Here is a 12313-nt window from a genome sequence, read left to right as displayed (position 1 = left end):
CAGCCTGGCAGGGGTCGGATCCAACACGCCAAGTTCCCATTCGGCCTCAATAAAGAGTCCCTCTGCACCACACCGCACCACACTGCACCACTCCCTCCTAGTCTTTCTCCTTTAATCCTCTCAGCAGTGTTTTTTCTCTCCCTCTCTTTCTCCCTCCCTCCTCTCTTTCTGTCCCTTTTCTGTTATTGCTCATTTGTCAGCACCAGCCTCTCCTGTTTGATGGAGAACTGCGGTTGCCATGGGAATGGAGGATGGTCTTTTCTAGGGGGCTGAATTCTAAGAACAGAGCGTTGATTCACGAGAAGAGAAAAACACTGGCAAAACACACACACACACACACACACACAATCACACTCACATACACAAACAGGGTATACACATTCACACACAAACACTCACACACAGAATGCACAAAGCACAGACAAAATATCTTAGGCCAGCTCTATCCCACACGAGCCAGTGAATCTTTGGCTTATTGATTTGCATTGTAGTTCTCCTCAACAAAGCTATTTTTATTCTGACAGCAATAACGTTTCCTTTTGCATACTGTATCTAACCAAAGTGTGCATAAAGATACAATCACGTACCAAAAAAGTGTCTGGAACAATAGGGGGTAGTTTCCAAGCTCTTCCCGCTGTTCTCACCTTATCTTGCTCTCATCTTGGTGTCATTTCTTTTATAGCCTTATGCATTCAAATGCCTTTAGTTTGTGATTCGGTCACTGTGTGTTAGTGTTATAGATGCAAATCACTTGTCCTCATGTGACATTTTTGTGTGTGTGTGTGTGTGTGTTTCAGTGTGTGAGCTCCATGTCCACAGTGACTGTGCTCCCTTCAGCTGCAGTGACTGTCGCCTCTGCCACCAGGATGGCACTCAGGACTATGTAAGTCTGGTCTCCGAGCCATTACTTCTCTTCCAGTCAGAGACAGTACTAATAGACTACACAATTAATAGGCTTTTCTTCAAAGAGCAGTCAAGTACTGGCTCGATGGCGTTTTAAGCCCCCAATGTCGACTTCAAGGCACCTAACCCTAACCCTTGCCTAACCCTAGTGCCTTCCATGCAGCGCTGCCTGGAAGACTATGTTGGGGGCTTAAAACACCAAAAGGCCAAGCGCTGTATGTCTTGTACTGTATGTGCTTTCTGTGAATGGAGCATGTGAATCCACTTGAATTTGCCCTTGGGGATCAATAAAGTATCTATCTATCTATCTATCTATCTATCTATCTAAATCGTTAGCCTCAGCACAATTGTTAGCATTAGCATAGTAGTCCATCAACATAGAACGTAGCTGTAAAAATAATGTATTTGGATTAATATGCTTTATTGTGTGTAATTATTCTGTTATGTATACTTTGTTGTGTATACTTTGTTGTGTACTTTGTTGTGTATACTTTGTTATGTATACTTTGTTGTGTACTTTGTTGTGTATACTTTGTTGTGTTTCTGATGTCAGGATACGCACCACCACCACTGGCGGGAGGGTAACATGGCGTCAGGGTCTCGCTGTGAGGTGTGCAGGCGCACCTGCGGCTCTTCCGATGTGCTGTCCGGCATGCGGTGTGAGTGGTGCGGCATCACGGTAGGTCCATTCCAAAGCTAATGAGCTAACTCCCTTCTCTTCCTCTCTGAAGTGACACTTTGTATATTCTGAAAGGAAAAAGACCAAAGCTGTCAAGTTGGATATACCAAGAAAGATGCATGTATGTTATTTGCTGAAACTTTTAAAATGTCCGCTGTTAGCTACTGTTATGGTCCAGACCATGTCAAAGTACGAGTGAATTAGCTGCATTGGAACATTCAGGTGCCGGTTCTGCTGAAGGAAACCCATGGGTCTGTTGTTTCATTCTAAAAATCATATGTGTAATTTAACAACTGACAAAAAAAAACATGAAAATCTAGTGTCTTACATTTCTTACTACCAGACAGTCCCAGTCGGTATTGCAACAGCGCGAGCCAAGCTGTGTGCTAAGAGCAAACCACGAAACCGTGCACTTGGCTGTCAAAACCAGTGCCATCGCATTGACGCTCGTTGAACCTCCAGAAGTATTGTTCATGGTTGAAGCCAAGCCGGTCCTGTCGAGTCGTTACATGCAGTAAACTCATGTTTTATTCATCTTTGCGAGTCATAGAGCTGTGCTCCCTTCCGCATGAGTGAGTCCATCCAGACCCCCCCTCCCACTTCCACCCCCCCCCCCCCCCCCCCCCCCCAGTGCTCCTCAGTTAAGCCCACCACATGGCACCTCGCCCAGCCTGTCCATATATGCCCAATACCCATCTCCTGACCCATTCAGCATCACAAAGTCTCACAGCGCGGATCTTAGTAGAAGGATAATATCCTAAGACTTTATTGTCCCCCGTTGTGAGCGTATGACTGTGTTAATGAATGGATTTTCTCAGTAGTGAGACCATCAATAAGGCACAAGGCAGAAGGAGCTAAATGGTATAGTTGCGAGAGTGCCAAGTGAAACTGCTTGCTGACTGTGAGGTTTTTGAACTCGAAGAGGCTTAGTGCAACAGAGCAGACCTTTTGGGACATGCTGTTTGTCTTTTTAGTGATATGTCCTTGGTCGAGTTATCCTGATGGATCGCAGTGCGTCTAACCTTGGTCACAGCAGGAACACGTCGTTGCTAATCCGGGCGCTCTCTGCGTCTGCTTTTCTTCTGCAGGCTCATGCGTCCTGTTACGTAACCGTGCGGCTCGAGTGTGGCATGGGGCGGCTCCACAACATGATCCTTCAACCGGGATGCGTGCGCATCTGCTCGAGGAACTTCAGCAAGATGCACCTCTTCCGCATCTCGGAGAACTCCCAGTGTGAGCTGGGTAAGCCTGCTGAGGAGAGGAGGGGCCTGGCTACGCAGTACTGACTGAGAGAACAGAGGGATGAAGAAGGGTCAAGAAGAGAGGAGAGGAAATGACAAAAAAAGAGAGAGAGACAGAGATGGGGATATGAGGGATAAAGAAGGGTCCAAAAGAGAGAGAGAGAGAGATGGAGAAATATTGTAGGCCTGATCTACCGGCGGTCTGGTGAAAGCCAGACTAGAAATAATGGATGAAGAAGGGTCAAGAGAGAGAGAGACACAGAGAGAGAAATGAGGGATGAAGAAGGGTCTAGAAATGGAGAGGAAAGGACAAGAGAAGCAGTGACAGAAGAAAGAAGAGAGCGAGAGAGAGACAGAGAAACGGACTGATGGAGATTAAGATGCTTTATGTATTACTGCGGCTATTCAGCAAAGGGCATTTGTGGGAGCAGAGCATCAGTCATGATCAATAATGAAGACTCGCTGGTGAGAATACCACTAAGCCACAGATTAACTTCCTGCGTGACCCCTGGCCTGTTTGGTGAAGGTCTCATCTCTTCTCCTGTCCTCCAGCTAAAGCTTGTAGCTGATGGAAAATCCTCAGAGTGAAATTGGAACAATGTTGATCACAGTATAGAGGGGCAAGGTTATGACGCAGTTTGTTTTTATATTAAGACTTGAGGGTTTAATAACTCAGTGGCTGTTCATTGATCGCATTTGTAGAGACGGGTGTGCACATCCAAAATATGTTGTAACAGGTGCCAGACAAAACGTTTTAGAGAGAGAAGGAGATGGTCAGCACACACTGTATGGGCTCCAAGAGATACTTTATTTATTTTTAAACGGCAAAGTTTCGATCTCAACAGATCTTCATCAGGCAAATAAGAACTGAATGTTCATTGATCGCAGTCGTTACAAGGGCTTTTATGTGGTGCTCTCTTCTCAGATAACCTGGACGATGTTGACTCTCCAACTCCCGTGGCAGCTAAAGACAACCAGTCCTCCACGCCCACCGACACAGGTCACTATAACTGCGGACACATTTACCCAGCGTAACGGAAAATACTGCCTAGCTTAGACTTCTATGCAAACATGCTTACGTGTGGCTTACGTGGATTACACAGAAGGTAGCATGCCCACACACCACTGGCATGCTGTCTACGGAAATAACTTTTTTTTTTTTTTTTTTTTTCTTTTTTTTTTTTTTTTACAGGGAAGCAGACGCTGAAAGTGTTTGATGGCGATGACGCAGTGAAGCGCAACCAGATCCGCTTGGTGTCCATTCCACGAATTACCAGGAATGAGGAAGTTGTGGTGAGAGCGTATTTGGCAGCCACCAGGAGAAATTACTCACAGCATGCAGACACCATGCATTCTTGAATTTCCCCTGGGCATCAATAAAGTACCATATATCCATCTATCCATCTATCCATCTATCCATCCATCTATCTACCTACCTACCTACCTACCAACCAACCAACCAACCAACCATAATATTTCCCAAACACGTCTGGGTTTGTTTCACCATGTGCAACAGCAATGTGGGTTACCTCAGATACAACCCCAAAACAGAAAAAGTTGGGACGTGTAAAATGTGAATAAAAACAGAATGTAATAATTTGCAAATCTCTTAAACTCATATTTACTTGCAAAAAGGACACAGACAGCATATCAAATGTTGAAAATGACAAATTTGACTATTTAATGGAAAATATATGTTAATTTCGAATTTGATACCAGCAACATGTTTCAAAAAAAGTTGGGACAGTGATAACAAAATGCTGGAAAAGGTGTGTAATGATAAAGAAAACAAAAGGAAGAATGTTTCACAACTAATTAGGGTAACTGGCAACACGATTGGGTATGAAAAAGAGCATCCCAGAAAGGCAGGGTCTCTTAGAAGTAAAGATGTAGGGGTATTCATCACTCTGTAAACCTGTGTACACAAATGATGAAACAATGTCATTTTAATGCTTCTTAAGATGATATTGTGAAGTATATGGGGGGTTCATCATCTACAGGACATAATATTATTAAAACATTCAGAGAATCCACAGAAATCTTTGCAAACAAGGGAAGGAGCTGAAAAACACATTGGATGGTCGTGGTCTTTTGGACCTCAGATGGCACTGCATCAAGACCAGACCTGTTTCCACACCTGTCATTGTATGGGCTCAGGACAACCTCTGATAACCATTGTCTATGTGCACAGTTTGATACTCAATTCAAAAACTGCAGCAACATTTTAACAACCAAAATTGTATTGACACGATACAGAAAATACCACTGTCTTATCTGGGCCTGAGCTTGTTTAAAATGGACAGAGGTAACATGGAAAAAGGTCCTGTGGGTAGACCAATCAAAATTTGCCATTATTTCTGGAAATCATTGAAAAACATGACTAAATACCCACATGTTCAGCAACTGAAATCGTGTATTGGGTAGTATTGGGACAACATTTCATTCTCAAAACTAGCAAATAGTCTCCTCAGTTCCTAAACATTTACAGAATTTTGTTAAATGAAGAGGTGAAGCAGTACAGTGGTAAACATGCTCCCGTCCCAACTTTTTTTGAAACATGTTGCTGGCATCAAATTCAAAATGAACATATATTTTCCATGAAATAGTCAAAATTTTCATTTTAAACATTAGATATGTATATGTATATAGAGTCCTTTTTGCTGCTAAATATGGGTTTATGAGACTTGTATATTATCACATTTAGTTTTTATTTGCATTTTGCACAACGTCCCAACTTTTTCTGTTTTGGGGTTGTAGAAGGGGCCGTGAGAATGAGCTATACTCAGTCGAGTAATTAAACTAGCCCAAAGTCCTGGCAGAGCACTGGTTTTAGTTTTCTGCCAAACACATCCCCTGTTGTATTCTAGACCTCGTCTGTTTAAAAAGCTTGGATTAAACTTCCACAACCATGAAACGGAGGAGGAGGAGGAGGGGGGGGGGGGGGAGACGCGAGTGGACTTAACAGGCCGCTGTGTTTGTGTGCGCAGGAGGCCGCATTGAGGGCCTTCTACTTGCCAGACGAGCCCCAGGACTACGAGCTGCAGGTGCACGGCCAGCAACCTGCACTTCTCTCTGACGACATCATCAACCGCAACGGCACCCCCGACGACAAGTCCACCTTCAAGGACTACACGCCAGACTCCTGGTTGCTCCGGGCCAAACCGCGCGACTCTGACGTCCTGAAGATCTACGCCGGCTGGCTCAAGTATGTGGTAGTGAATGGGGGGGGGGGGTGTCCAGCGAATGGCATCAATTATGCTCCACCGCCAGCGTTGTGTGGTCAGCGCGAGCTTGGGGTTGTTTAAATGCACATGCTGTTCTCTAAACGTGTTTAATAACGCTGAAGATGAAGGGCACGTTCAATCCAAACACAGAATGTGAAATAGATCCTCACCACTGTAAGGTATCTACAAGTGCCTTGAATACGTGTTTTCTTCCATTTGGAGATAAAGGCAGCGCTCCACTTTGCTGTCCTTCAGGTTGGGTGGCTGCTCTGTGGGGGCCAGGAGGGTTGGAACCGCTTTAAACGGCCACTTCTGGTTTCTTCAAACAAAGTGTAACTTTTCCAAGCGTCGTGGCCCAACAGAGAGAGAGATTACTGCCTGATGTAGCGCCTCAGCTGGTCCCCATGTTTACAGTCCCTGCCACTGGCTTCCTGGGCTAGTGTATAAAAGCTGTCAAACACGCACTTGGCCTGATTGATGCCATGATTGCGGTTGTGGGCCTCGTTGCCAAGGAGATGTAGTCACATTGCCTTGCTGGCTTACCAGGGGGATTGTAGTGCCAGGGCAACGGCGCAGAGAGTGCGTCGGGATGGGAGGAATGCTGGCGTTCTGATGCCAAATTAATCCCTGTCGTCCACTTTACCACCTCCAGTGAAACTCACAGAGCGTTGATGGATTGCGTATGAAAGAAATAACTCCAATTATAGAGTGGTTGGGAGGTTTTGTCGCAGCAGTAAAAGCACTAGGCTACCTACATGTGTACCACTGCATCATGTTTTTTATTTTTATTCCAAGGGTTTATGTTTAGCTTGAAGTCATGACGTTATGACATAAGAGTTTCTGCTGAGATTTTATGAGTCACTTTGAATTACACCACACTCTCTTGGAAAGGCGCATATACAAGCCCAAGAGGCAAAGAATGACCTCTTTCTCTGCCTTCATAGCAACTAGACAGGGGGGACCAGTTACTGTAAATCAAGTGACTTGGCCCACGTTGGGCTACCAGTTAATGACCTAATGCACCATTAATAGCCTCACATAATAACACTCCAAAAGTGAAATAACAACTTTCTTCTCTTGGTGGTCCAGCCCCTGGGAGGTTTGGAGGTATTCCTAATGCAATAATGTCCAGTGACACGTGAGGCCATTTGGTCCAGGAGCATTGAACAACTCAAGAAACGACACTCTGAAAGGTCACACTCAGACCTCTGAAAGAACAGGAGAGGAAATGAGGCCGCTGTGTGTGCATTCATGGTTTCTGCTAACTCCGTTCTTATTTTAGTCTTTCTAGTCCATGAAATAATTGAAGGAACGCCACTTCTTAACAGCGCTTCTTATGTTTTTCTGTTTTTTTTTTTTAATTTTTTTTCCGTTTTGTTTTGTTTTTGCAGACTTGGCTACGTCTCCATCACAGTTGGCCATGAGAGCACAGTAGACCAGATCATTAAGGAAGTCTTAACCCAGCTGGGCAAGAAGGTACAGTACACTGCTGCACAGGGGATTGGGTTACGCTGTACAACGCAGCCCCTGTGAGCATGAACGCTGCTGCAGTCGCTTGTAACGTTTCAGTGACGTGAGGGCAACATGGCTGGCTTAATCGTAGGTGCTGTAAAAACAGATATGGTCTGTGGAGAGGTGGTCTGTTTGTCACGCTCTTGGTTTCACTATGACTTTCTCTGTGTGTGTGTGTGTGTGTGTGTGTCTGTGTGTGTGGGTTTGTTTCGTTACTCAAGGATGAAAATCATGAGAACTTCAACCTTGTGGAGGTGTTTATGAGCAGCAAACAAGGTAATAGAAACTGGCCTCTGGACGTCTATACTGTATATACACAAATCCAGTATATGTATGTATATCTGTATGTATGGATGTACAGTATGTATGAATGTATACATGTAAAGACATTTGTAACAATTGCTAAATGGGATTTTCCCGCAATTCTAATGGTACTGTTGAAGATGTTGATCAAATATAGTGAATTATCAGGGTCCATGCTCACAGACTCACCCACATTTAGTTGCCATGATGTTACAGTTGGTTTAGTCGTGAGGCTTACGCCATGTTACTCTGAATATGTATTTGTGGTTTGTGATATGAGCTCACTGGCTGGCCTCCTTCTCCGCAGTTCAAAGGCAGGTTCTGACTGGTCAGGAGCTTCTGCTGGGCAAACTGCAGGAGATAAGGAAGGTATGAGCTACGCCCCTACACACACACCCACACTGAGAAATCCCTGCTGATGATTATCTGTGTGTGTGTGTGTGTGTGTGTGTGTGTGTGTGTGTGTGTGTTTAAAAGAGAAGTAGGTGAAAGAAAAAACACAGCTGGTGTGAATCTTACAGCTGTGTACTTACATAAGCATTGTGTTTGTAGTATTGCAGTTTGTAAACCAATATGTTAGTGTGTGTGTGTGTGTGTGTGTGTGTGTGTGCGTGTGCATGCACCTATGCTTTCTCTTTGACATGCCCGTCTTCCCACTACAGGTCTCCCTGCGGCAGATGAACCAGACGCGGTTCTACATCGAGGAGAACCGGAACCGAGTGGTCCAGGTGAACCTGCTCCTGGGGGGACTGCCCGCACAGCTGTCCAAAGAGGAGTACGCAGAGCTTTTGCACAGACACCTGGAGATCAAGAGTGAGTGCGCAGGGCCGCTTAGCTGACTGGACACATCTAGCTCTGAGCTGACCACGTGACTGAAGGCAGTATGTTCCCGAGCTGGGGAGTGGTGTGTTTTATTGGTTGACGTCTGGTTAGTTTCCCAGCAGTCCTGTCACAGGGTTACTAGACGGGTTGCAGGGCAACGGCTATAATGTTGATGGCAGGACCATGGAAAGAACTTCTTTTTTTTTTTTTTTTTTTTTGTGTGTGTGAGCGTGAGGAGCTATGGGGTGGGGTGTGTAGATGGCGGAAGACTTTCTGAGATTACCATTAGGCTTTGTCCTGAGAAAGCCGATCTACATTGTATCAAGCTGTTGAGGCAAAACACGACTAACCGCGACCAAATTTGAACCTCACCAAAACAAATGAGGACAAATTGTTATGTCTGGCTAGGCCAGAATACTGTGGCTTAGTGAAGTTTGTTTTGCTGTATACTATTTATTTACTTAAGTTTGTGACCACATAAGCACAATCAGCACATCCATAAATAGGCCTGTAGTCCAATTCAAATGGCCAATTGTATTATGCTATGATGTGCTTTAGAGATTAGGCTCACTGAATAACGACAAGCTCATAGGAGTTTCTAAGAATGGAGACTCTTTGGGTCCTGTTTATGTGCAGTAAGCAGTAGAACTGCTCTTAGTCAGAGTCACTGGCGCAAGCCTATAATGTTCTCTCTCTCTCTCTCTCTCTATCCATCACTCTCTTTTCTCTCATCCTCTCTCTCCCAATATACCAGGTGGAAAGAAGGATGGAGGTATGTTTGGCAAATTTCTTGTTGGGTTCAGCTAAGTTGGCTGTTTGGTGAAGAGTAGGATGTTGGGGACTGGCTCAATTAACCCGGTGAAGGTCCTTAAAGGGATGGTGGCTGGTCGAATAAAAATTGAGTTTGCCTGTTACAGCCTGGTTAAGAACCAGCCTGGTTTCTGGGTGTGTGGGGGTTGAGGGGTTGTTGTGTGTGAGTGAGTGGGGTGGTGTGCTGATTTTTAACATATGATGTATTGAGATTTTTATGCATGAATATATTTGTATGTTTGTATGGTGTGTGACTTGTATCAGGTACGTCATGACTTCATGGTTTGAGGAATGATCCCATAAATGGGTATTGAACCTCTCTCTCTCTCTCTCTCTCTCTCTCTGTCTCTCTCTTACTCTTTCTCTCTCTCTCTCTCTCTCTCTCTCTCTCTCTCTCTCTCTCTCTCTCTCTCGCTCTCTGTCTCTCTCTTTATCTCTCTCTCTCTCCCCACATGCGCTTTACTGGGTAACTGTAAAAGCCCAGGTGTTGGAACCTTTGAAAGTGCTTCCTCGTGGTGCTAGCTGTACTTCCCACAGCACTACTTGTAATATGAGGGCAGGGTTGAGCTTTTTCATATGCTTGAATCCTTTCTCTGCTCTTCCCATGATTAATCTCTGCAGATCCAGTCCACGCGGCGCTGTGGCCCACTGAGGCTGTTATTGCTCAGCTGGTAGTGTTTGTTTGTGCCCTGTGCCTGTGCACTAAAGGATATGCAAGGCAGCACAGGCTGTAATAGATGTCTAAGGTCATCAGATTTAATCTGTGCCTCTCCCTCTCCTGCTCCTCCTTTCTCTCTCTCTCTCTCTCTCTCTCTCTCTCTCTCTCTCTCACTGTCCTACCTTTTAAATGCACTCATCTATCTACATTTTCCCTGTCTCATGTTTCTCCTCTCTCTCCCTCTCTTTCTCTCTCTCTTGCCCCTGTTCTGCTGCTGTGTTTTCCTTCCCCTCTTCCCCTCTTCTCCTCTTCTCCTCTGTTCTCCTCTGTTCCCCCTCTCCCCCACATCATTATCCTTCTCTCTTTTCCCCTCATATTCATCTCTCTCTCTCTCTCTCTTTCTCTTTCCACAGATCACTTGGTCAACATCACTCACGTTTACAGCACACAAGGTGAGAGTTTGTCGTCATGGTGACGCTCTAAGCTAATGACCCCCCCCCCCCCCCTTCTACACACACACACACACACACACACACACACACACACACACACACACACACACACCTAGTGTTTGCTGATGACTTAAGGGATGCCTCATTTCCACCATCCCAACCACCCGCCCTCCCACTAATCAAGCTTGGCCACGCGTGCAGCCGGCATCATTAGGCCCCGTGCCCACTCATCGACAAGCAGAGCGTGCCAGCGATTGCCCTCCCTGACACCAGGCCCACACTTTTTTTTTGGAGGGGTGGGGGCACCCTGGTACCGCGCGGACTACACCATGAGGGCACCCTCCGCACCCTTTGCCCTCGTCCTCTCTGTCCCCTCTGCCTAAACATGCGGTCAGGCCCCTGCCCAGCGTCCTTTAAATGAGCTCCTTGTTGACGAGACAATGGCCCCGCTGTGGGCACCAGCAGTGTCCGGTCTCCAGCGGCCAACCCCTGTGCTCTTGCCGGCATGATGCCACGCGCTGTTCAATAGCCTATCAGCAGCCTGCTGTGCCACCCAGCTCTCACCACACCACACCAATTCTTTTGTGACAGCGGTGCCATATTGGTGACTTCAATTGGCCACTTCAAAAGGGCAGAGATTTACCCCTTAGTTTCTTATTGAAAATACAATACCTAGTGTTATTGTTCAGTGTTCAGTGTATAAAAATAGAAAATGCCTTAAACTTTGACAACACTTAACCTGTTGGGCTTTCCTTTTTTCCATAATCAAGTTGATGGTCTTTAAGAGACCTTAAGTTGACCTCATTCCCTAGAATTACACTAAGCTACTATCTTAACTGCATTAGTTAACTCGTGATCATGTGACCTTTCCCCAGTTGAACAGTCATATCCCTCTCTCTCTCCCTCCCTCCCTCCCTCCCTCTCCTCCTCTGCCACCAGGCGCTGTGGCTCTTCAAATCTCTTGTTTCTCCGAGGCCGAGAGGATCTTCATGCTGGCCAAAGACTCCTCTATCGATGGCAAGCAGCTCACCTCGCTGGTCATCCCGCAAATCATGGTGAGGGTCCTCGAGCCGAGATTAACGTCGGTGGCGGCGCCGCCATGACAACCCAGTACTGCTGCCTGACAAACTCCACCTTTCTCCGTGGTGGAGAGGCTGACGCTTGGTGTGGCTGGAGACTCTTTCATTCATTTTGCTCACGTGCCACTTATCAAGCCCAATGTGTTCTCAGCAGCTGTGACGCTGTCTGCCTCTCGGCTTTGCCGCTGATGGCATGTGAACAGCCCGCTAGCGCCCACTAGTGGCTATCTCATGTCATTGATGCTTTTTTTTTGACGATCGAATTGAAGCCAGTGTTTTTACAAAAGCATTCATTACAGCCTGTAATTAACAGAGTGATTAATTGATCAGGCTATTCAAAGAGGACAAGATAATATGCAAGGACTGACACTGGCAGGACCACAAATAAACGTTTGTCTTTTCTCACCAGACAAGCGTGCTTCCTAAGGGTGGCTGTCCTCTGCTGGTCTATGTAAACCCTAAGAGTGGAGGACTGAAGGGTAGGGAGATACTCTACAATTTCCGGAAGATTCTGAACCCCCACCAAGTCTTTGAGCTGACCAATGGAGGACCACTAGGAGGGTAAAATTATCCTGACTGTCACCACACTCCCCTTGATTTCTGGCCAAGGCCTGCACATCTATTTCCTGT

At 45.9% G+C, this 12313-nt stretch overlaps 1 protein-coding gene across 3 annotated transcripts in view; it reads left to right on the top strand.

Moving 5' to 3' along the window:
* LOC121693905 (diacylglycerol kinase theta) overlaps positions 1–12313 on the top strand; it is a 33560-nt gene that overhangs the window by 12348 nt on the left and 8899 nt on the right. For 2 of the 3 annotated variants that reach the window (XM_042073656.1, XM_042073658.1), the window contains exons 4-17: positions 798–883; positions 1457–1582; positions 2671–2824; positions 3749–3823; positions 4016–4116; positions 5811–6028; positions 7439–7523; positions 7781–7835; positions 8170–8231; positions 8525–8675; positions 9439–9456; positions 10566–10604; positions 11544–11659; positions 12093–12244. In XM_042073656.1, coding sequence (XP_041929590.1) covers positions 798–883; positions 1457–1582; positions 2671–2824; positions 3749–3823; positions 4016–4116; positions 5811–6028; positions 7439–7523; positions 7781–7835; positions 8170–8231; positions 8525–8675; positions 9439–9456; positions 10566–10604; positions 11544–11659; positions 12093–12244 — 1438 coding nt within the window. The remainder of the gene's footprint in view (positions 1–797; positions 884–1456; positions 1583–2670; positions 2825–3748; positions 3824–4015; positions 4117–5810; positions 6029–7438; positions 7524–7780; positions 7836–8169; positions 8232–8524; positions 8676–9438; positions 9457–10565; positions 10605–11543; positions 11660–12092; positions 12245–12313) is intronic. The other variant, XM_042073657.1, reaches the window with a different exon arrangement.

This window comes from Alosa sapidissima, chromosome 20 (genome assembly GCF_018492685.1).
Source record: "Alosa sapidissima isolate fAloSap1 chromosome 20, fAloSap1.pri, whole genome shotgun sequence".
NCBI lineage: Eukaryota > Metazoa > Chordata > Actinopteri > Clupeiformes > Clupeidae > Alosa > Alosa sapidissima.
This window is presented reverse-complemented; position numbering and strand designations above follow the sequence as displayed.